Genomic DNA, 25,608 nt, shown 5'->3' with positions numbered 1-25,608 from the left:
TTCAAGACCAGCCTGACCAACATGGAGAAACCCCGTCTCTACTAAAAATACAAAATTAGCCGGGCATGGTGGCACATGCCTCTAATCCCAGCTACTCGGGAGGCTGAGACAGGAGAATCACTTGAACCCAGAAGGTAGAGCCGAGATCGTGCTACTGCACTCCAGCCTGGGCAACAAGAGTGAAACTCTGTCTCAAACAAACAAACAAAATTATTGTGCTTCTATTCAGTGCCAGGCCTGTGCTAATCACTTTACATCCCTTATCTCCTTTAATTCTCACAAGCAACTTAAGAAGCAAAAACCATTAAATTATTTTAAAAATAAGTGAAACTTCGAGAGGTTAAATAATTTGCCCCAAATCATACGGTTGGTCAAAATCATAGAGCTGAGACTTGCCTGACTCTAAAATCCACACGCTAAAAACTATTATATTGCTTACTCAGATGATCCTCTTCCTAATCATTTCAATGTAGAATCCCAAGAATGTCTTCATTTCAATACATTATTTTAATTTAGAAATTTATACCTCAACGGCAGTAATCTGAACATAAAGTGAGGTTCTTCCAGAATATGAACATAGGATAGCAAAATAAGCAAATAAAATTTAGACTACCCAAATGTAATCAAGGTGAACATGAAAGCATGGCAGAAATAAAAATTTAAGGAAGCTATGGCCTAATCAAGACATCTTCTTCCTGGAGAAATAATATGTTAATAAGGAAGGGATGGTTTGCATTGAATCTTAAAAAAAAAAATTCAAAGAATTATTATCAAAGGGTATTTTTAATACTTAAAAGTGAAAATGGGGCTGGGCAGAGTGGCTCACGTCTGTAACCCCAGAACTTTGGGAGGCCAAGGGGGACGGATGCCTTAAGGCCAGCCGTTCAAGACCAGACTAGCCAACATGGTGAAACCTCGTCTCTACAAAAAATACAAAAATTAACCAGGCGTGGTGATGCGTGCCTGTGATCCCAGCTACTAGGGAGGCTGAAGCAGGAGAATCGCTTGAACCCGGGAGGTGGAGGTTGCAGTGAGCCGAGATCGTGTCACTGCACTCCAGCCTGGGTGACAGAGTGAAACTTCATCTTTAAAAAAAAAAAAAAAAAAAGTGAAAATGAATAGATAAATCATCTGGTCATCACAGAAATGTCCTCTATTGTGTGACAGTGGTAGTTTATTAGGTTTTTCCACAGACTAGTTGAACCACCCCTTAAAAATTCCATTTTCTGATTATTTCAACCCTCCAGATACTGTCATTCTAGAAGACATTAGATACAGGTCTGAGTATTCTGGTCACTAAAAACGTCTCTATTCCATAATAAATTAATAAATTGTCATTTTGTATACATACATCAGCATGAAGTTTGGCAAATCAAAGTCAGTTCTCACAACCCCACACAATCTGGTTATTTCTGATAAAAAAAAAAAAAAATTCCAATATCCAGACTGAAAAATTAAGAATCAGATTCTGAAAAGTAGTAACCACATTAACACACTACCCCTTCCAACTCCTTGCCATAATGTTCTCAAGGTGATCCACTACAGGCCTTCGTTAGCAACTTTATCTTGTCTCAGTGATGCACAAAACCAGTTATTATCTGATTCTAAAGCTTTAATAACCTTAATATAGACTAAGTTATGTGCCCCAAAGTCAATGTTTTTCTGAGTCCCTATTTTTGGGACTCTCTTGCTATCTTTATCAACCAAGAATTCTCAAATACAGGCAGCTCCACCAAAGCTGTGTTGAATAGAGAATGTTTAACAAACGAATCCTTTCTACCCACATTTCCTGAAAGCAAAAGATCGAGAGGGAAAATTACAATCACAGGACTTTCATTATTTGCCTATAAAATTAGTTGAAGTTTGTTTTTTAAAGGTACAATTATTTGTTGGCAAGGCTGCAGTGAACTAGATATTCTCATACATTGCCAAATGGAGAGAATACAAATTTTAACAGCCTTTCTGACAAGCAATTTTGCAATAAATATCAAGTCTTTATGTTCATAACTCTTTAACCCACCATTTTTATGGCTCATGACTAAGTACACTGATCAGGAATAAAGAAAAGTTTCATATAGAAAGATATCACAACTGAAATATCCAGCATAGAAAAATGTTTAAAATATTATGGTAAATTCATAAACTGGAATATAATATAGCCATTAAAAGTGAAATATATAATTTAACATGAGAAAATGCTTACATGATATTAAAGATACAAAAATAATATGATCTGAACCATACAAAAAATAGGTAATATTCTTTAAACTTTTCAGCATTTTTTAACATCTCCAAGTGATTTCTAAAATTAAAGTTAATGTCTACATGCTTACTAGGTTGTCTGCCTTGTCTGCTTTCACTGAGGACTGTCCCTCACCCCTCCCATTCCCATTAGCAGTGGGCTCACAGCCAATTTGACGAGTAACCCCCGTCAAGCCCAAGTAGCTGACTGGGCTACTGACACCAAATGTGCCATAAATCTTTTCCTGAAAACTTAAAATTTGAATTGGGAGAGATTAAGTCTCCTGTAACCCATAATAAGTTTGAGAGCTTTAGGATCAGTGTCTTCAACCTACACCTGAAAAACAAAAGCAAAGAATGCCAAGTCTGCAGGGAGAAAAACGAAGCAGACACAATATAACCATGAGCTACAGAAAAATCAGATGCCCAGTACCTTCTCTGGGCCTGGTTATAGTTCTATTTTAAAACTTCTGAGGCCAGGCGCGGTGGCTCACGCCTGTAATCCCAGCACTTTGGGAGGCCAAGGCAGGCAGATCATGAGGTCAGGAGATCGAGACCATCCTGGCTAACACGGTGAAATCCCGTCTCTATTAAAAATACATAAAAAATGAGCCGGGTGTGGTGGCGAGCACCTGTAGTCCCAGCTACTCGAGAGGCTGAGGCCGGAGAATGGCGTGAACCCAGGAGGTGGAGCCTGCAATGAGCCAAGACTACGCCACTGCACTCCAGCCTGTGCAACAGAGCAAGACTCCATCTCAAAACAAAACAAAACAAAACAAAACAAAACAAAAAAAACTTCTGAGATACCTCGTTTCCTTATAAAGTCCTCTTTCAATTTTTTTATTTTTATTTATTTATTTATTTATTTTAGTAGAGACAAGGTCTCACTACGTTGCCTGGGTTGGTCTCAAACTCCCAGGCTCAAATGAATTCTCCTGCCTCAGCTTCCCAAAATGCTGCGATTATAGGCATTAGCCACTGTGCCTAGCCAAGTCCTCTTTTTAATTAACCTAGCTTAATTCAGTTTACTGTAACAAATAGTACCAACTGATAATACTACCTGTAGTATTTGGTGGCCTGGTCATGAAGTTAAGAGTCAAAGAACTTCAATCTAATTAAGACCATCCACTAGATTTTGACTTCTTCCAGGCTACTGCAAAGGCAGTACTTTCAAACTTGACACAACACAGAACTTGACAAAAGTCTATGATCTAGAGCTCTGGCCCCTGGGATCTTTCAAGCTAACAACCTGAATTACAATAAATCATTAAGTGTCACTCTTTGGAGTTAATGTATTATTTTAAGAAGCAGCATCTCTGAATTGGAAAGAACAAACTAAACATTTATCATAAGCATCATGTAACTTCCCTTTGGAAAAGAAACCAGTCACTAAAATAACTATTTCTTAAAAATGCCTTCTTTGCTGATATACCTTCACAAAAAAAAATTTCTTTAAATAAAAATGCCTTCTCTTCCCAGACAACAATCTTTCCAGAATGTGAATGAAGATGGTTACTAGGAAATAATGATTCCTAGAGGCATCTCCTCAGTGAATGACGTTTGATCCCTTAGAGAGAATTACCCGTTGTTCAGTGCCTATGCTAAGCATTGCAGTAGACATTTTACACAAATTCACTTTAATTATTAAAATAACTGTCGAAAGATAGGAATGGTTATTCCCACTGTATAGACGTGAAACTGGGATTCAAAGAGGTTAAGTGACTTGCTCAAAAACACAAATTACTAAAACACAAAAATCAGAACTCAACTCCAAATCCATGTTCTCTATTCTATGAAGCTCCTCAAAGTTACCATTTCTTTAACATTTATCATAACACAAGACAGAATAACATAATAGTAAAACAAAACCAAAAGTCAAAGTCTGATAACAGAAATAGCAAGAAAAAACAGTACAGTCATAAAACAGAATACTCTTTAAAATTACAATTTATATATAAAGAGTTTATATTATTGCTTTTATAATATTCAAAGAGAAAAATAAGATATAAGCTTTCATATACAATATAATCTAGCTACGTCAGAAAAAGCAAACTGAATGTACCAAAATGAAGATTGGTTTCAATAAATTATTCAAAATCACTACAAGCAAAATAATAAATACACACCATTATGTAGTGGGAAAAAATAACTGGGAAACTATCCATACTTCATATCACAAAGGACTACTTTCTCTACTATATAAAATGTATCCACAAACCAATAGATTATCAAAAGAAAAAATGATAAGCTAACAGACAGAAAAGGAAATACAAATGGGTCTTAGACGTGAGTAAAAAGTTCAGCCTCACAAATAGTAAGAGATATGCAAATTAAGACACACTGAGACGCCATTTTTCATCTCTCAGACTGGCAAAGATCAAGAAGGCTGACAATACTGCATTATTGTGGGTATGGAGAAACTAGTATTCATACACTGCCAGTGGGAATGTAAATGTATATGATCTCTATGGAGGGCAATTTGGCAACAGCTAATGAAATTATAAATACATTTTTTGGTCTACCAATTACAGCTACAGAAAATTATCATATAATACAAATATCTTCCATGTGGATGAAATGTCTTCTGGACATTTTACTATCTGTAATAGTAAACTGACTAATCCACACATGGTATTTTTCACATCCAAAAAAAAAAAACAGATGAAGAAATTCTTTATATACTGTTATGTAATGATCTCATTAGGATATTAAATGAAAAAAGTAGAAAATAATGTGTAAATCATTTGTGTAAAAGAAGGCAGGGAAAAGAAAATGTATTCTGCTTGTACCAGATAAAGTATCTTGGAAGGATACGCTAGAACTAGTAACACAAATTGAGTCCAGAGAGGGGAACTGGCTGGCTGGGTGATAGGGAGAAAAGTTAAGACTTTTTACTTATATATTTTTGAATTTTGAGCCGTGTGAATATTGTTACCTATTCAAAAATTTAACCTTTTAGAAATAATAAAAATTTTTAGACCAGGCGTGTTGGCTCATGCCTATGTTGCCAACACTTTAGGAGACCAAGGTAGGTGGATGGCTTGAGTACAGGAGTTCGAGCCCAGCCTGGGCAACAAGGTGAAACTCAGTCTCTACAAAAAATATAAAAATTAGCTTGGCATGGTAGCGTGCACCTATGGTCCCAGCTATTGCAAGGAGCTGAAGTTGGGGGATCGCTTGATCCCAGAGGTGGAGGCTGCAGGGACCCAAGATGGCATCGGTGCACTCTAGCCTGGGTGACAGAGCGAGACCTTGTCTTTAAAAAAAAAAAAAAAAAAAGTAAACAAAAAATAAATTACGGTTTATCTATGGTAGAATACGTCATCTATTAAGAAATGATCTAAGATAAACTATAAAATAGGGAGAGGAACAAAACTTAATACAGAAGAGTCTTCATTTTGTTCAGTAAATTTTTTCATGTATTTTTGTATGCATAGAAATGATGACTGGCCAGGTGTGGTGGCTCATGCCTGTAATCCAACACTTTGGGAGGCCGAGGCGTGCAGATCACAAGGTCAGGAGTTCAAGACCAGCCTAGCCAACACGGTAAAACCCCGTCTCTACTAAAAGTACAAAAATTAGCAGGGCGTAATGGCAAGCACTTGTAATCCCAGCTACTAGAACTGCTTGAACCCAGGAGGTGGAGATTGCAGTGAGCCGAGGATCGCGCCATTGCACTCCAGCCTGAGCAACAGAGCGAGACTCCAACTCAAAAAAAAAAAAAAAGGTAGTTTTTTCTTCTTTATACTCTCCTGTATTTTCCTAATTTTCTATAGTGAACATGTATTACTTTAATAATCAAGGAGGGGAAGACCACAAAAATAACAGATAGCTAAAATAATCCTTGTTTTAATCTGTGAATAAATCATCCTTAATTACAACATCACTGACCCTTACCTGACCATGACTGGTTGTTGGTTCTTCCTTCAACAAAAGTTTCTCTTTCAAGCTTTTAATTGAGCTTTCCTGGAAATCCTTGGTTTTTGAGTGCCAGTCAGATGCCCTAGACTCCTGCCTCTCCTCTTTGTCTTCATCTCCCATATCTTCTGAGATGCATTCATTTTTTTCACTAGCCTGCTCTCCTTGGCCACATTCATTCTGGATCAGAGAAGGAGGTCTAGGTAACACTGGTTCCCCAAAATCTTTTTTTTTTAGGAGCTGCCTCTGAGCCATTTTCAGGCTCTTTTGATAAACCTCCAACTGGCAGACAATGACCTTGGTATACTGGTTAGGGTCTACTCCATCAGGGCAGAATGGAATACCCCAGAAGTAGTTCACAGTGCCCCCAGTGTCCTGGAGACCTTTGGCATCTGCTAGGGTAGACAGACAGTGCCTAGATGTGTCCCCGCTACCCTGGACAGCTTTGAGAAAAGCAGAACCCCTCCCAGTACTTTCCTGTGGCTTCCCACACTGTGTGTGCTCAGCCAAGTGGCCAGTACATCTGTCAAAAGATTTAATGTTCACATTCTCAAACACTGGCTGGCTTGACTGGTCCCAGCTTCCTGAGCTGCCAGAGACCGGCTCCTCTTCAGTTTTTTCAGTGTGGTCCCAAGGCTCCTCTCTTTCCTCAGCCTCGTTTCCCTGACTGATATGTGAGCCTTTAAACAGTGATGGAGGTACCAGCTGCCATATGCCTGTAGGTATTTGAGAAAAAGTAGGGCTAAGGACAAACTTTTTTATTAAGAGGGCTTGGTAAGCTATCACTTACCAAGAATTACATAATATGGGTAAGAAAGGCTCTTCTTTGGGTTTAACCAAATGTTGGTTTTTCCTTGGAGATAAAAGTATGCCGGATATTCTTATGATCTCAACTACTTCCTGATTTAACTTCTTTATTATCACCAAAAGGATCTGGGGTATTTCCGTATATCTACTCTTAGCATGAGATCCCTGTGGTACAGTTATACTTGATGAATGGAAGGAGTCAGAACAGGGAGACATGCCTTCAGTGAGCCCAGAGTCTGTGGTTTTCTCTTGGTGGGACTGGGAAGACGGTCCAGTGGCCAGAGGTCGAGATCTGGTAGCGGAAGCATCAGAAGGCCGGCAACTCTGAAACAAGTGATCCCATACCAGACCAGGTTTATTATTAAAATAACTATATATGAAGGGTCACAGGAAGGACAAAATGGGAGGCCATCGTTCGTAACAGTTTCTCTTTCTAAAATGTAAATGGCTCAATTTAATTTCACAGCATATACCGAATGTCTATGTGCAAGTGTTGTACTAGATCACTATACTAAACCCTTTTTTAAAATAGGGAGGCAAATGGCATAAAAAAATGGTTCAGGACCTGCCACTGGCAAGTATCCTTCACATTTAAAATCATTTCAGGCTGGGCGAGGTGGCTAATGCTTGTAATCCCAGCACTTTGGGAGGCCGAGGCAGGCGGATCACCTGAGGTCAGGAGTTCCAGACCAGCCTGGCCAACATGGTGAAACCCCGTCTCTACTGAAAATACAAAAAATTAGCTGGGTGGGGTGGTGGGCGCTTATAATCCCAGCTACTTGGGAGGCTAAGGCAGGAGAATTGCTTCAACCCAGGAGGGGGAGTTTGCAGTGAGCCAAGATTGTGCCACTGCACTCCAGCCTGGGCAACAGAGTGAGACTCCATCTCAAAAAAAAAAAAGAAAAAAAATTCAGTTGTGCATATTCAAATGACAATTTTTCTTTCTTCCCATAACCCACCTCTAGTTCTCATTCCCTTTGCTCTCCCACAAAACTAGAGAAGTTAGCATCTTATCTTGCTGCCTTTTGGGTTCTTGGTATTCAGTAAGTCTTTTCAGAAGCTGTCAACTTATGATAATTCTTTCAACCATGAACTGAAAAATCCATGGGGTGGAAGAAAACTCTTTCATACAGAATTAACAAAATACTTCAAATTGGGTTAACCAACAATTCAACACAGACTTTAAAAAATTACTATGGGAATTTTTGTTAGGTGAAAACCCTATAAATGACTACAGCTAGTTCCTAATGCAACTACAACACCACAGAAGTCGAAAATATTGCTGATCAATCTCCACAAACTTTGGCAACATGGCATATTTACATTCAGGCTTTCAGCAATGGCTTTCCTCAAGAGCTCCTCTTCTTCCTCCTCCTGGCTGTTCACCTCCCTAGCTTCCTGCTCACTCATTTTGAGAGCCAGAGCAAACTGTTCTTCTTCTGTCATCTCTGTAAGAAGATACGGAAAAGAGAAGGAGGGACACCACAAACACTGAATACGCATGGAAGCAAGAAAGAGAATTATTAAACTTTTCAACTGAAGACACTACCAGACCACTTACTACAATTTTATAATCTTGTAAATGAGGAAAACCCCAGAAGGTAAGGTGTTGGCCAAGATAATTAGCAGCAGTTACAACAAGAATCCTGGGTTAACTAGGCTGTAAGCTCCCATGAAGGCAGAGTTTTTACCTACACTGTTCACTGTTAAACCTCCAGCACATAAAAAAGTGCAGGGCACATGGTACGTAATAAATATTTGCTAAATGAATAAACAGAGGAATTAATGCCCACTCTACAGCTTTTTGCTAAATACCACAATGCTTTATGGTCAAGATTTAGCCAGAATAATTTTACTCTTCAGAATCCTCTGATTTACCCAGTAGAAAAGAACATCCCTAGTGACAAGAATGTGGTCTCCAGACACCATTTTCCATTTAAAAGGAACCAGGGTACACTGAAGAAATGGCTGGTCCCAAGTCCAAAGCATGAAATGAACAAGATGAGCTAGAATATTTGTCACAGATGTAAGCAAGGAATCTATTAGATACTACTAGAGTCATATCGAATGAACTTAGGAGCCAATTAAATAAAGTCCACACTGGCCAAAAATGGAACCGGAGCATCAATAAAGATAATGAATGCAATGCATTAAATCACATCAAATATATTTAAATCTGTAAGTTAAGGCCAGGCGTGGTGGCTCACGCCTGTAATCCCACCACTGTGGGAGGCCAAGGTGGGAGGATCATGTGAGGTCGGGAATTCGAGACCATCATGGACAACATGGTGAAACCCTGTCTCTACTAAAAATACAAAAATTAGCCAGGCATAGTGGTGGGCGCCTGTAGTCCCAGCTACTTGGGAAGCTGAGGAAGGAGAATCACTTGAACCCCAGGAGGCGGAGGTTGCAATGAGCTGAAACCATGCCATTGCACTCCACCCTAGGTGACAAAACAAGACTCCATCTCAAAAAACAAAAAACAAAAAACAACTGTAAGTTCATACTAATATTTTTTAAAAATACATAGACTAACCAGTCACTGTTGAAGAATGTCAGTGAATCAACTATTTGAAAACTGATAAATAAAATAATAGAATTGCTTTTACCCTACTTTTTCTATACAAGCTATACTACTGGGTAACCAAGCAGATTAAAAGCTCCTCTTTATAGAATTATTACAGGCCAGGCACAGTGGCTCACGCCTGTAATCCCAGCACTTTGGGAGGCCGGGGCAGGCGGATCAGGAGGTCAGGAGATCGAGACCATCCTGGCTAACATGGTGAAACCCCGTCTCTACTAAAAATACAAAAAATTAGCCGGGCGTGATGGTGGGCGCCTGTAGCCCCAGCTACTCGGGAGGCTGAAGCAGGAGAATGGCATGAACCTGGTAGGCGGAGCTTGCAGTGAGCCGAGATCGTGCCACTGCACTCCAGCCTGGGTGACAGAGCGAGATTCCGTCTTAAAAAAAAAAAAAAAAAAAAAAACCTATAGAATTATTACAGCTAAAAAACGTAAAAGAAATGACAGAATTAGAATATGACCATTTTGGATGATGTTTATGGAGGGGGATTTGGTAATGTCTAACCAACTACATAAAGTTACCCTTTAACCTAGCAGTCTCACTTCTAGCAACTTACCCTAAAGATACACTACCAATTAAAAGGAGTATATATGCACATTTTTCATTGCAGCAATGTTCAAATTTGCCAAACACTGGAATCTATTTAATAACCATAAACTGTGGTACACACACATACAGATATAAAAAAGAACAAGGAATATATCTATGGACTGGGAATAATGTGATTTCAAGGATATGTTATTAAGTAAAAAATAAAGCACAAAATAATTTATGGATAATATGCTACCTTTCACATAAGAAAGGAGAAATAAGAAAATATACATACACCTATTTATTTGTACAGTGTCACATAAGAAAGATAAACCAGAAATAGGCCGGGCATGGTGGCTCACGCCTGTAATCCCAGCACTTCGGGAGATCGAAGCACACAGATCACCTGAGGTCAGGAGTTCGAGATCAGCCTGGACAACATGGCAAAAGCCTGTCTCTGCTAAAAATACAAAAATTAGCCGGGCATGGTGGCATATGCTTGTAGCCCCAGCTACTCTGGAGACTGAGACAGGAGAATCCCTTGAACCCAGGAGGCAAGCCAAGATCATGTCACTGTACTCCAGCCTGAGTGACAGAGAGATTCTCTGGTCTCACAAAAAAAAAAAAAGAAAGGAAGATAAACCAGAAACTAATGCAAACGATTACCTACCAGTGGTTTAGAACACAGTGAAAGGGACAAGGGAGGAAATGACACTTCTTTGACTATACCTTTTTGTATAACTTTGACTTATGGAATCACATAAATCTTAAACATTTTTTAATAATATGAAATCAACAAGTACAGGGGATCACTAAAATTGAATCCAAACATAAAAAATGCACCCAACTGAATTTGAAATGACCTTAATGAAAATGAAAACAGATCAGAATCTGTAAGATGCAACAAAAGCCACATTCATAGGGAAATTTACAGTTTTCCATGCTCATATAAGGCAAAATTTTAAAATCAGTAATCTGAGTTTCCCACCTTAAAATGCTAGAATATAAACAGTAAAATTAACCCAAGTAATAGAAAGAAAAAAATTTAAAGAACAGAAAGAAATCAATAAAATGAAAGATGGGCATACAACAGAGAAAAAATTAAACAAAAAATCAATTCTGGCCTGGCGCAGTGGCTCACACCTGTAATCCCAGCACTCTGGGAGGCCGAGGCGGGCGGATCGCGAGGTCAGGAGATCAAGACCATCCTGGCTAACACAGTGAAACCCCGTCTCTACTAAAAAAATACAAAAAATCAGCCAGGCGTGGTGGTGATGAGCGCCTATAGTCCCAGCTACTCGCGAGGCTGAGGCAGGAGAATGGCGTGAACCCTGGAGGCAGAGCTTGCAGTGAGCAGAGATCACGCCACTGCACTCCAGCCTAGGCGACAGAGACAGACTCCATCTCAAAAAAAAAAAAAAAAAAAAAAATCAATTCTACGAAAAGGTCAATAAAATGCATAAACCTCGGGCAGGAGCGGTGACTCATGCCTGTAATCCCAGCACTTTGGGAGGCCAAGCCAGGCAGATCACCTGAGGTCAGGAGTTTGAAACCAGCCTGGCCAACATGGTGAAACCTCATCTCTACTAAAAATACAAAAATTAGCTGGGCATGGTGGCAGGCACCTGTAATCCCAGCTACTCGGGAGGTTGAAGTAGGAGAATCGCTTGAACCCGGGAGGCGGAGGTTGCAGTGAGACAAGATCGCACAACTGCACCCCAACCTGGGCAACAGAACAAGACTCCATCTCAAAAAATTAAACAATTAAAAAATAAAAATGCATAAACCTCTTAACTGCTCAAGAACAAAAACACAACAGCAATTAATACCGAGAATAAAAGAGGAAACAAGATTATAAATTCTATAGTCATTAAAAGAATAAATAAGGGAATACTATGAATGATTTTATACCAGTAAGTCTGGCAACTTCTTTTTTTTTTTTTTGAAATGGCGTCTCTCTCTGTCACTCAGGCTGGAGTGCAGTGGCGTGCTCTCGGCTTACTGCAACCTCCACCTCCCAGGTTCAAGCGACACTCCTCCCTCAGCCCCCCAAGTAGCTGGGATTATAGGTGCCTGCCACCAGGCCCGGCTAATTTTTGTATTTTTAGTAGAGACGGGGTTTCACCATGTTGGCCAGGCTGGTCTCAAACTCCTGACCTCAGGTGATCCACCCGCCTCGGCCTCCCAAAGTGCTGGGATCACAGGTATGAGCCACTGTGCACGGCCAAGTCTGGCAACTTCTATCATGCATTCTCAACAAGAATGATACCATCCCCAAGTGGACAAAAATTGGTTCTTGGAGGCAAAAAAAAAAAAAAAAAAAATCTTTTTATATATAAAATACAGACATACAATCAGTACATAAACAGAATACATAGCATATCTGTGGTATTAAAATATCATGGGGATGGCAGTGGTTAGAGGGAAAAATAGTCTAAAAAGGCACCTCAGGAGAATAACAATGAAAAACAGGGCCAAGTACAGTGGCTCATGCCTATAATTGCTCAAGTCCAGGTGGTCAAGGCTGCAGTGAGCCAAGATCACACCAATGCATTCCAGCATAGGTGACAAAGCAAGACCCTGTCTCAAAAAAAAAAAAAAGAAGAGAAAAAAATAAATTTAAAAAAACAGCTGGGTGTAGTGATGCACACCTACAGTCCCAGCTACTCAGGAGGCAGAGGTGGGAGGATCACTTGAGCCCAGCAGTTCAAGACCAGCCTGGGCAACACAGTGAGATCTTGTCTCTACAAATAATAAAAAACTAGCTGGATGTGGTGGCATACACCTGTAGTCCTAGCTACTTGGGAGGCTGAGATGGGAGGATCACTTGAGCCCAGGAGGCAGAGGTTGTAGTGAGCCACTGCATTCCAACCTGGGCAACAGAGGGAGACCCTGTCTCAAAAAGAAAGAAAAAAAAAATCAGCTGGGTATGGTGATGCATGCCTGTTAGTCCCAGCTATTCAGGAGGCTAAGGCTGGAGGATCACTTCAGCCTAGGAGGTTGAGGCTACAGTGCTGCAGTCACACCACTATATTCCAGCCTGGGCGACAGAGTGGGACCCTGCCTCAAAAAACAGTAGTAACAAACAAATAATAAAATTAAATTTATATAGGAATGCAAAGGACCCAAATTAATCAAAACAATTTTTAAAATAAAGTTGGAAGAATTATACTACCTGATTTTAAGACATTATAAAGCTACAGTAATCAGGACACTGTGGTATGGCATAATGACAAACATAAATAAATGGAAAAGAACAGAAAATTCAGAAATAGACCCATGCATTGATTTTCAACACAAGGAAAGGACAGTCTTTTCAGGAAATGGTACAAGAATGATTGGATATCCATATGGAAAAAAAATGAACCTTAACTCTTACCTTGCACCATATACAAAAACTCAAAATAGATCAGAAATCTAAATGCTAAAGCTAAAACTATAAAATTTCCAGAAGAAAACAGGTGGAAATCTTCATAACCTTAGCGTAGTCAAATATTTCTTAGGACACAGGAAGAAAAAAAACCATAAAAGAGAAAAAAATGGACCACATCAAAGTTTAAAACTTCTGTTCTGGCCAGGCGTGGTGGCTCATGCCTATAATCCCAGCACTTTGGAAGGCTGAGGTGGGTGGATTGCTTGAGGTCGGGAGCTGGAGCCTAGCCTGGCAAACATTAGCAGAGTGTAGTAGCATGTGCCTGTAGGCCCAGCTACTCAGGAGGCTGAGGTGGGAGAATCGTTATCAACCCGGGAGGCAGAGGTTGCAGTGAGCCAAGATCACGCCAGCGCACTCAGCCTGGGCGACAGAGCATGATGCTCCGTCTCAAAAAAATAAAATAAAAAGGAATCATAAAAACAGACTTTGCTGCTCTGTAAGATTCAGAATGGGGGCTAACTGGTGGCTGGCACCTGTAATCTCAACACTGGGAGGCCCAAGTTGGAGGATGGCTTGAGGCCAGGAGTTTGAGATGAGCCTGGACAACACAGCAGGACCCTGTGTTAAAAAAAAAATTAAAATTAGCCAGGCGTCATGGGGCATAGTTGGGAAGCTGAGGCAGGAGAATCACCTGAGCCAATGAGTTCAAGGCTGCAGTGAGCTATGATCATACCATACCCCTACACTCAAGCCTGGGTGACAGAGTGAGATCCTGTCTCTAAAAAAATAATAAATTAAAAAAAATTTTTTTAAAAGATTCAGAATGACCACTTCTGGCTTCCACTTAAGATACAGGAAACTGAAAAAAGTTATTGTTCCAATCCTTACAACAATAGCAACAAAAACTGATAAATTCACAACTTTTCTTGAATCTATCAGAGAGCTAAGAATGCAAGATAATCAACTAGTCCAAAACGTATCAGTTCTATGACTATTACAATTCCCAAACCATTCTCAACAAAATGAAAACATACGTGCAATTTTTCTTTTGGCCAAACACTTTGCTCTATTCGACTGTTTTGTCTTCATTTTCTGCAATCCATTTTCCTCCTTTGGTTCCTGTCGCAAAACAAATATGATCAGTGTGGCTGCCACTAAAAGTAGTAATTTCTCTCTCTTCTACCTCCCCTATGGCTAAGAGAGGCCTCTGGGGAATTGGTGATTGTTATAAATATGCACATAAAACGTTAGAAGATCCTTTTCAGTACAAAAAGGAAAACATAAGATCTAGAACCAATAAAAACCATAAGAACAAAAACATGTGATATACTGGCATTATTATCTGTCATATAAACAGTCACACAAAAACTAGTCTATCTCTAAAATACCAGTAAGCATCACCTAAGATCAGAGTAGCTTGATTGAAGATATGAAAAAACAATAATAATGTTTAAACTCAGTGTGTATTCATTTATTTTAAATCACTCTTTGGACAATGGATAGTAAAGGAAAGGAAAAAGAGGGTAAATGAAAAATCCTATAGAAGCAAGAGAACCAAATACACCAACCCTACAACCCACCCTAAAATTTAATAAGAAACACAAACAAAATAATCAAGAAAACAAAAAATAAAATAGAGAAAGAAATAAAAGGCCAGGCACAGTGGCTCATGCCTGTAATCCCAGCACTTTGTGAGGCTGAAGTGGGAGAATCGCTTGAGGCCAGTTCAAAACCAGCCTGGGCAACATAGAGAGATCCTGTCCTTGACCTCCCCAAAAAAATTTATTTATTTTTTAATTAAAAAGATTTTTTTTTTTAATTAGCCAGGCATAGTCCTAGCTACTCAGGAGGCTGGAGCAGATGGATCGCTTGAACCCAAGACTTCCAGGCTGCAGCAAGCTAAGATCGCACCACTGTATTCCAGCCTGGGAGACAAAGCAACATCCCATCTCTAAAAATAAATAAATAAAAATAAAACTGGGCAAAGGGTTTGAACAGAATTTCTCTGAAGATGAAGATATAGAAATGTCCAAGAAGTACATGAAAAGATGCCCAATATCATTAGTCATCATGGAAATACAAGTCAAAACCACAATAAGGTATCACTTCACATCCACTAGGATAATTAAAATAATTTTTGTTTCAAATCAGAAAATAAGCATTGGCAAGGATTACAAAAACTGGAACCCTAGTACACTGTTGGTGGGAATATAAAACAGTGCCGCCACTGGGGAAAAAAAGAAATGAGGTACTGATACACACTACGAAATGAATGTACCTTGAAAATATATAATTGAAAGAAGCCAGACAAAAGGCCACATATATTGTATAATTCCATTTACAAGACATGCCCAGAATGGGCAAATCCATATAGAAAGTAGATTAGTGGTTGTCAAGGGCTAGGGGTTTGGGGGAAAATGGAGAGTAACTGCTAATGAAAATGGGTTTTTCTGGGGGTAATGAAAATGTTCTAGGCCCCTGCTACTGGGCCATGGAGACTGGCACAGTATAGTGTGGTGTGAGGCTCACGAGGGCAGTGGCCATGGAAGGTAGAAAATATTCTAAAATTAACTGTGGGCCAGGCGCAGTGACTCACGCCTGTAATCCCAGCACTTTGGGAGGCCCAGGAGGGCAGATCACCTGAGGTCAGGAGTTCGAGACCAGCCTGGCCAACAAGGTGAAACCCAATCTCTACTAAAAATACAAAAATTTGCCAGCCATGGTGGCATATGCCTGTAATCCCAGCTACTCAGGAGACTGAGGCATGAGAATCACTTGAACCCAGGAGGCAGAGGTTGCAGTGAGCCAAGATCGCGCCACTGAACTACAGCCTGGGGCAAAAGTAAAACTCTGTCTCAAAAAAAAAAAAAAAAGAGAGAGAGAAATAAGACAAATCCACAACTATGGTCAAAAACTTCAATAGCCTCCTCAAAATATTTGTAGAATAGACAGAAAACCAATAAATATAAAGTAGATTTGAGCAACACTATCATCAAACTTCATCAGATTGACATTTACAGAAATCACTATCCAAAACGTGCATTCTTCTCAAGTACACACACAATATTCTGGGCCATAAAACAAGTTATCACTAAGTTTAAAAATGATTCAAATCATATAAAGTACATACTATTAATGGAGATTGCAGTAAGCCGAGATCGCGTCACTGTGCCACTGCACTGCAGCCTGGATGACAGAGCAAGACTCCATCTCAAAAAAAAAAACAAAAAAAACAGAAACAAAAAAGGCCAGGCGCAGTGGCTCATGCCTGTAATCCCAACACTTTAGGAGGTCAAGGTGGGTGGATCACCTGACGTCAGGAGTTTGAGACCAGCCTGGCCAACATGGTAAAACCCCCTCTCTACTAAAAATACAAAAATTGCACAGGCGTGGTGGCAGGCACCTGTAATCCCAGCTACTCCGCAGGCTGAGGCAGGGAGAATTACCTGAACCTGGGAGGCGGAGGTTGCAGTGAGCTGCTATCATGCCACTGCACTCCAGCTTGGGCAACAGAGCGAGACTCCATCTCAAAAAAATACATATAGAAAAATAAAAATAATAACAAAACAAAAACAAAAAACAAACATGTTCCTAAGATGATTCCAACTGCTTTTTTCTATTCTAAAGCAGAAAAAAAAGACTTTTTTTCATATACAAAAATACCAAGGCACAAGAATATGAAGTACATATTAAAAATCAGTTGGCAGGCCAGGTGCGGTGGCTCATGCCTGTAATCCCAGCACTTTGGGAGGCTGAGGCAGACGGATTACGAGGTCAGGAGATCGAGACCATCCTGGCTACCACAGTGAAACCCCGTCTCTACTAAAAATACAAAAAAAATTAGCCAGGTGTGGTGGCGGGCGCCTGTAGTCCCAGCTACTCGGGAGGCTGAGGCAGGAGAATGGCATAAACCCGGGAGGCGGAGCTTGCAGTGAGCAGAGATGGCACCACTGCACTCCAGCCTGCGTGACAGAATGAGACTCCGTCTCAAAAAAAATAAAATAAAATAAAATGAAAATCAGTTGGTAGCCTAGTTTTATGGGAGATTTTTAGGAAACCCTATAAAACAAATAACTCCTATACTATTTAAATTGTAGTAGGACATAGAAAAAAATAATAAGCTTTCCTTCCCTTTTATACCATAACCCTAATACTAACATCTGATGAAGGCCATAGCACCCCCCAAAAAAACTTTATAAAGCCAATGGCACTAGGAGTACAGATGCAAAGCTCCTAAATAATATATTGAGAAAAAAATCAATATTATATTAATATAACACATCATGACCAAGTATGATTTATTCCAGAAGTGCAAAGATGTTCCAACATTAGAAAATACTAATCCCATATATAATATTAGTTGATTAAAGGAGAAAAACTACTCCATCATCTTGCTAAATAAAGGACATTTGATTAAATATAATTCCTAAAACTACTACTAGTAAATAAGCAATTAAAGGATAGTTCCTTAACATAAAAACAGAAATATGAAACAAATAGCAAAACATCAGAAGTAAAAGATGTGTTCTATTGCTAGTACCAATCAACATTATTCTGGAAGCTACAGCCAATGCAATGAAAACAAGCAAAAAAAGGTGTAAGTGCTAGAAAGTAAGAGAAAAAAATGATCGTTATTAGCAGAGATAAATGCCTACCTAAAATACCCAAGACAATCAACTGAACAATTATAAAAATATGTGACAGATTAACGGAAGAAAAAAATCCAGAGACACACCCATTTATAAACAAGATTTTAGTTTATGATCAAGGTAAAATTTCAAATATCTGGGGAATGGAGAGATTATTGGAAAGCGTTGGTAGATATGTCTAATCACCAATACTTAGTTTTTCAAAATATAGGTATGCTATTTAGGGATACATGTAAATGTGGTAAAACTGTAAAGAGGAGCATGGGAAGATAGAATACATAGTCGTTACCTTTAGAAAGGTGGGAAAGAGCTGGGTGCGGTGGCTCACGCCTGTAATCCCAACACTTTGGGGCGGATCACCTGAGGTCAGGAGTTTGAGACCAGCCTGGCCAACATGGTGAAACCCCGTCTCTTACTAAAAATACAAAAATTAGCCAGGCGTGGTGGCGCCTGTAATCCCAGCTACTCAGGAGGCTGAGGCAGGAGAATCGCTTGAACCTGGGAGATGGAGGTCGCAGTGAGCCGAGATCGTGCCACTACACTCCAGCCTAGGCAACAGAGCGAGACTCCATCTCAAAAAAAAAAAAAGGTGGAAAAGAATGCAATTGGGAAGGGACACACTAAGAGAAGAGGGATTCTCAGGTGGTAACTGCAAGTGTTCACATTAATTTTTAAAACCATGCATTTATATTTTATGCACATTCCTGTATGTATAACATATATGACATATGACATATGTGCTGCTATAGAAAGGTCTCCAGGAAATACTATAATGGTTAATTTTAGGTATCAGTTTGACTGGAGTAAGAAATACCCAGAGAACTAGTAAAGTATTATTTTCTGGTGTGTCTGTGCAGGTGTTTGCAGAGGAGACTGGAGTGTGAGTCTGAGTGACTAAGTGGGGAAGATTTGCACTCAATGTGGGTGAACACCATCCAACTGGCTGGGGGGCCAAATAGAACAAAAACATAGGAAAGGCAAATTTGTCCCTCTCCTGGAACTGGGACACATTCTTCTTCTTCTACTCTTGGACATCAGAATTCCAGGCTCTCCAGGCCTTGGATTTCAGGCCTTACCCTCAGCACCCCTTACCCCTTGTTCTCAGGCCTTCAGACTTGCACTGAGCCATACTACTGGCATCCCAGGGTATCCAGCTTGCAAATAGACTATTGTGGGGACTTTTCAACCTCCATAATTAAATGAGCCAATTCCCCTAATAAATTCCATCCGTCCGTCCATCTGTCCTTCTGTCCATCCACTCTTCTGTCCGTCCGTTCGTCCATCTGTCCGTCCATCCATCCATCCATCTGCCTATCCTATTGGTTCCATGTCTCTGGAGGACCTAACACAGACATTAAGTGAAAAAAAGCAAAACAGTTTCCACAGCATCATTCTTTTCCTGTAAAAATCTCTACTGATAATGTATGCACAAAAATTTTTTTCCAAGGACACAGAAGAAATTACTGCCTTCGGATCACACAGATGACATCAAGAAATTATTTTAAAAATGAAAAAGAAATTATTGCTTATGGTTAAATGTCTGTAGTGTACATTTTCATTTCATCTTTCTAAACTGTTTTGTTATGGCTTGAATGTTTTTTTTTTTAAACATATATGTATACAATTTTTTTAATATCTGTATCTGTGTATTTAATATTTTTATTTTTGTTAATATTAAGATGATATCCAAGTAGTACAATTGTTTTGTTTTCTTTTTTAGATGGAGTGCAGTGGTACAATCATAGCTCACTGCAGCCTCAAACTCCTTGAACTCCTAGGCTCAAGCAGTTCTCCCACCTGCCTCAGCTTCCCAAGTATCTGGGACTACAGGCACACGCCACCATGCCCAGCTAAGTTTTGTATTTTTTTGTAGAGACAGGGTCTTACTATGTTGGTCAGGCTGGTCTCAAACTCCTGGCCTCAAGCAATCCTCCTGTCTAAGCTTCCCGAAGAACTGGGATTATAGGCATGAGTCACCAGGGATGTACCTACCCCTTGTTTTCTTCTCTATACTCTTATGCCTTTAAAATGAACTATGTAGACAAAAGTCCTAATTAAAAATTGAACTATAAGGAACTTTTGGTTTTGTTAGTTTTTTTTTTTTTTTTGAGACGGAGTCTCCCTCTGTCACCCAGGCTAGAGTGCAGTGGCGCGATCTCGGCTTACTGCAAGCTCCACCTCCAGGGTTCAAGCAATTCTCCTGACTCAGCCTCCCAAGTAGCTGGTTCTACAGCCACGTGCCACCACACCCGGCTAATTTTTTGTATTTTTAATAGAGACGGGGTTTCACGGTGTTAACCAGGATGGTCTCAATCTCCTGACCTTGTGATCCACTCGCCTCGGCCTCCCAAAGTGCTGGGATTAGAGGCGTGAGCCGCCGTGCCGGGCCAAGAAACGTTTCTTAAAAACCAATAAAGATGTAAAGAAATGCTCAATCTTGCTAACCAAAAATATGTCATTTTTTGTCCAGATGCAGTGGCTCACATCTGTAACCCCAGCACCTCAGGAGGCCTAGGCAGGATTGCTTGAGGCTGGGAGTTTGATACCATCCTGGGCAACATGGCGAAACCCCATCTCTACCAAAAAAAAATACAAAAATTAGCCAGGCGTAATGGCTCGAGCCTGTAGTCCCAGCTACATGGGAGGCTGAGGTGGGACCAGGAGAAGGAAGGTGGAGTGAGCTGAGCTAACACCACTGCACTCCAGCCTAGGTGACAGAGGGAGACCCTAGCTCTAGAAAAAAAAAAAAAAAGTATAGGAGAAAGAGAAGAAAATCTGAAAGAAAAAACAATGACTTAATTCACTGCCTTTGAGATGAGACCTGCAGGCAGGTAGAAAACTCCAATAAACAAATAGAAATACAGGATAAAGGAAAAAAGGTTACAATCTTTATTCTGGAGAATAAAGCTTTCTAAAATGATAAAAATGTTGTATAGCTCTGCTGTCTAATACAACTGACACTAGCCTTATGTGTCTTTAATCACTTGAAATGTGACTAGTACAACAGAGAAGTTGATTTTTAATTTTAGTTATTTTTAAACAGCTACAGATGGCTAGGTGCTATTATATCTAGAACATATCAAGAGACTTAAGAACATTCACATGTTTTTCCTCTCACTTTCTAGACACATGAAAACTAAGGTTTACAATTGATTTAGATGATTCAAATAGTTCCAAAATGCCACTTTGGATTACTATATTATAAAACTGAAGAACTATGATCCATCCTCAACCAAGCAACAGGATTACTACCTTAAGTAATTCTTCACTCCATTTACAAATTAAAACAAAGCTGAGTAAAAATTTCATGGTTTTGGTGAGCTGGCATTAAGGTGAAGTCAGTCACAAAACAAACTCCCCATGGGTAAAGAAGCACAGTTTGAGAGCTACAGCTCTACTTTTCAGCTCTACTTCACTAACCTCTCCATCACTATCGGATATCACAATGAATGCATCCTCAAGTCTACGCTTCCTCTTCACAGTGACAGAATTGGTAGTTTCCACATCCTCCTTCTCCAGGTTCCGAGATTCGGAGACTTCTTTAACTTTTTTCTTTCTCCGTGGCATCCTTTCGTCTAGAATAAAAGGACAATAATTTTGTCTAGAAGAAAAAGGTCATAATTTACTTAAAGTATAAGTTTTCTAGAAGCTATTCAACTTAGTCTTTTTTTTTGAGATGATCTCGCTTTGTTGCCCAGGCTGGAGTGCAATGGGACGATCTTGGCTCACCGCAACTGCTGCCTCCCAGGTTCAAGCAATCCTCCTGCCTCAGCCTCCTGAGTAGCTGGGACTACAGGCACACGCCACCACACTGGCTAATTTTTGCATTTTTAGTACAGACAGAGTTTCACCATGTTGGCCAGGCTGGTCTCAAACTCCTGACTTCAGGTGATCCACCCGTGTCAGCCTCCCATAGTGCTGGGATTACAGACATGAGCCACCACATCCAGCCTAATTTTTGTATTTTTGTAGAGACGGGGTTTCACCATGTTGGCCAGACTGGTATTGAACTCTTGACCTCAGGTCATCTGCCTGCCTTGGCCTCCCAAAGTGTTGGGGTTACAGGAGTGAGCCACCACGCCCAGCCTCAATTTAATCTTGTAAAAGAAAAAGATAACCCTATCTAACAGAAGTAAAACTGCGTTTCTTAACTTGTCTACTACTCATTAAAAAAATAGAGGAGGATTCCCTCTCCCTCTCCCTCTCCGGATTCCCTCTCCCTCTCCGGATTCCCGCTGTTGCCGAGCCTGGACTGTACTGCCGTGATCTCAACTCGCTGCAACCTCCCTGCCCTGGGCTCCCGTGATTCTCCTGCCTCCACCTGCCGAGTGACTGGGATCACAGGCACACACCGCCACGCCTGACTGGTTTTTCTATTTTTGGTGGAGACGGGGTTTCGCCATGTTGTCCGGGCTGGTCTCCAGCTCCTGACCTCGAGTGATCTGCCCGCCTCGGCCTCCCGAGGTGCTGGGGCTGCAGATGGAGTCTCGCTCACTCAATGCTCAATGTTGCCCAGGCTGGAGTGCAGTGGCGTGATCTCGGCTCCCTACAACCTCCACCTCCCAGCCACCTGCCTTGGCCTCCCAAAGTGCTAAGATTACAGCTTCTGCCCGGCTGCCACCCCGTCTAGGAAGTGAGGAGCGTCTCTGCCTGGCCGCCCATCGTCTGGGAAATGAGGAGCGCCTCTGCCCGGCCACCTCATCTGGGAGGTGAGGAGCGCCTCTGCCCGGCCGCCCCGTCTGGGAGGTGAGGAGCGCCTCTGCCCAGCCGCTCACCATCTGGGGCGTAAGGAGCGCCTCTGCCCGGCTGCCCTTCGTCTGGGAGGTGAGGAGCACCTCTGCCCGGCCGCCCCATCTAGGAAGTGAGCGCCTCTGCCCGGCCGCCCCGTCTGGGAGGTGAGGAGCGTCACTGCCCAGCCACCCCATATGGGAAGTGAGGAACACCTCTGCCCGGCCGCCCATCGTCTGGGAAGTGAGGAGCGCCTCTGCCCGGCCGCCCCGTCTGGGATGTGAGGAGCGCCTCTGCCCGGCCGCCCCGTCTGGGAAGTGAGGAGTGCTTCTGCCCGGCCGCCCCGTCTGGGAGGTGAGGAGCGCCTCTGCCCGGCCGCCCATCGTCTGGGAGATGAGGAGCGCCTCTGCCCGGCCACCCCGTCTGGGAGGTGAGGAGCGCCTCTGCCCGGCCGCCCCGTCTGGGAGGTGAGGAGCGCCTCTGCCCGGCCGCCCCGTCTGGGAGGTGAGGAGCACCTCTGCCCGGCCACCCCGTCTGGGATGTGTACCCAACAGCTCCGAAGAGACAGCGACCATTGAGAATGGGCCATGATGATGATGGCGGTTTTGTCAAAAAGAAAAGGGGGAAATGTGGGGAAAAGAGAGAGAGATCAGATTGTTACTGTGTCTGTGTAGAAAGAAATAGACATAGGAGACTCCATTTTGTTCTGTACTATGGAAAAATTCTTCTGCCTTGGGACGCTGTTAATCTATAACCTTACCCCCAACCCCGTGCTCTCTGAAACATGTGCTGTGTCAACTCAGGGTTAAATGGATTAAGGGCGGTGCAAGATGTGCTTTGTTAAACAGATGCTTGAAGGCAGCATGCTCTTTAAGAGTCATCACCACTCCCTAATCTCAAGTACTCAGGGACACACACTGTGGAAGGCGCAGGGACCTCTGCCTAGGAAAACCAGAGACCTCTGTTCACGTGTTTATCTGCTGACCTTCTCTCCACTATTATCCTATGACCCCGCCACATCCCCCTCTCTGAGAAACACCCAAGAATGATCAATAAATACTTAAAAAAAAAAAAAAAAAAAAAAAAAAAGGATAGAGTTCCCTTCAACTCCCATCCTCCCAATCTGAGAGGTAACCTCTGCCATTAGTCTGATATTAATCCTTCCAGACCTTTTCCTCTCCACTTATTAGTATGTTTTTTATTTTTCCCCCCATTTCTTCTTTCAGGGGTGAAATTACACATATTTTTAAGTAAATAAATTCACGCTGTGTGTGGAAAAAAAAAAAGAGGAATTTTTTTAAGAAAAATATAGGGAAAAAATGGTTTTTTTCTATAGAGAGAAACAAAGACCGGGCACAGTGGCTCACGCCTGTAATCCCAGCACTTTGGGAAGCTGAGGCAGGTGGATCATTTGACGTGAGGAGTTGAGACTAGCCTGGCCAACATGGTGAAACCCTGTCTCTACTAAAAATACAAAAATTAGCCGGACGTGGTAGTGCATACCTATAATCCCAGCTACTCAGGAGACTGAGGCAGGACAATCACTTGAACCCAGGAGGCGGAGGTTGCAGTGAGCAGAGATCGCGCCACTGCATTCCAGCCTGGGCAACAAGAGGGAAATTCTGTCTCAAAAAAAAAAAAAAAAAACTACATAAATATACAAATCTCATTCTCCATGGTGAAATTTCAGTATCAATAATAGAGTCATGTATACTAGTTCTTTAAACATCAATTTAGATAACTGCTTTTCTTGACTACATATTATAATTTACCTACAAGTTTTTTTCTTTTTTGAGACAAGGTCTCACTCTGTCACCCAGGCTAGGGTGCAGTGGCATGATCGTAGCTCACCACAGCCTCGTCCTCCTTGGCTCAAACAACCCTCCCACCTCAGCTTCCTGTGCAGCTGGGACCACAGGGGTGTGCCAGCACACCTGGCTAATTCACTTTTTATTCCTTGTAAGATAGGATCTCACTATGTTACCTAGGTTAAAATTTTTTAAATACCAAATGCCTCAACCTGATAAAGGACATCTACAAAAATCCCATAACTAATAAGCTAACATCATATTTAAAGGTACAAGACTGAATGCTTTCTCCTTTCGACAAGGAGCAAGATAAGAATGTTTCCTTTCAGCTGGGCGCAGTGGCTCACCCCTGTAATCCCAACACTTTGGGAGCCAAGGCAGGAGGATCACTTGAGGTCAGGAATTTGAGACCATCCTATGCAACATATATTTTTTTTTTTTTTGTAGAGACAAGACATGGCATCCTGTCTCTACAGGATGGAAGGCCGAGGTGGGCTGATCACCTGAGGTCAGTAGTTCGAGACCAGCCTGGCCAACATGGTAAAACCCCATCTCCACTAAAAATACAAAAATTAGCTGGGCATGGTGGCGCATGACTGTAATCCCAGCTACTCCAGAAACTGAGGCAGGAGAATCACTTGAACTCGGGAGGTGGAGATTGCAGTGAGCTGAGACTGTGCCACTACACTCCAGCCTGGGTGCCAGAGTAAGACTTCATCTCAAAAAAAAAAAAAGTTAGTAAGGCACAGTGGTAAGCACCTACAGTCCCAGCTACTCAAGAGGCTGAGGCAGGAGGATAGCTTGAGTGTGTTTGAGATTGCCATGAGCTATGATCACGCCAATGAACTTCAGCCTAGGCAACTGGGCAACAGAGCAAGACCCTGTCTCAAAAAAAAAAAAAAAAAAAAAAAAAAAAAAGGCTGGGCACAGTGGCTCACACCTATAATCTCAGTACTTTGGGAGGCCAAG

General features: G+C 41.4%; 1 protein-coding gene across 8 annotated transcripts in view; it reads right to left on the bottom strand.

The window, feature by feature from the left end:
* The window catches only part of UIMC1 (ubiquitin interaction motif containing 1), a 114,851-nt gene that overhangs the window by 52,050 nt on the left and 37,193 nt on the right, over positions 1-25,608 (bottom strand). For 6 of the 8 annotated variants that reach the window (XM_024247357.3, XM_024247359.3, XM_063724519.1 and 3 more), the window contains exons 2-6: positions 21,524-21,678; positions 14,489-14,573; positions 8,290-8,414; positions 7,185-7,290; positions 6,139-6,875 (exon numbers count right to left, since the gene is read on the bottom strand). In XM_024247357.3, coding sequence (XP_024103125.2) covers positions 6,139-6,875; positions 7,185-7,290; positions 8,290-8,414; positions 14,489-14,573; positions 21,524-21,670 — 1,200 coding nt within the window. In that variant the 5' untranslated portion in view covers positions 21,671-21,678. Of the gene's footprint in view, positions 1-6,138; positions 6,876-7,184; positions 7,291-8,289; positions 8,415-14,488; positions 14,574-19,195; positions 19,446-21,523; positions 21,679-25,608 lie in introns of those variants that run through there. The other 2 variants (XM_024247358.3, XM_054556316.2) reach the window with 2 other exon arrangements.

The sequence above is a fragment of the Pongo abelii genome, chromosome 4 (genome assembly GCF_028885655.2).
Source record: "Pongo abelii isolate AG06213 chromosome 4, NHGRI_mPonAbe1-v2.0_pri, whole genome shotgun sequence".
Classification (NCBI taxonomy): Eukaryota; Metazoa; Chordata; class Mammalia; order Primates; family Hominidae; genus Pongo; species Pongo abelii.
This window is presented reverse-complemented; position numbering and strand designations above follow the sequence as displayed.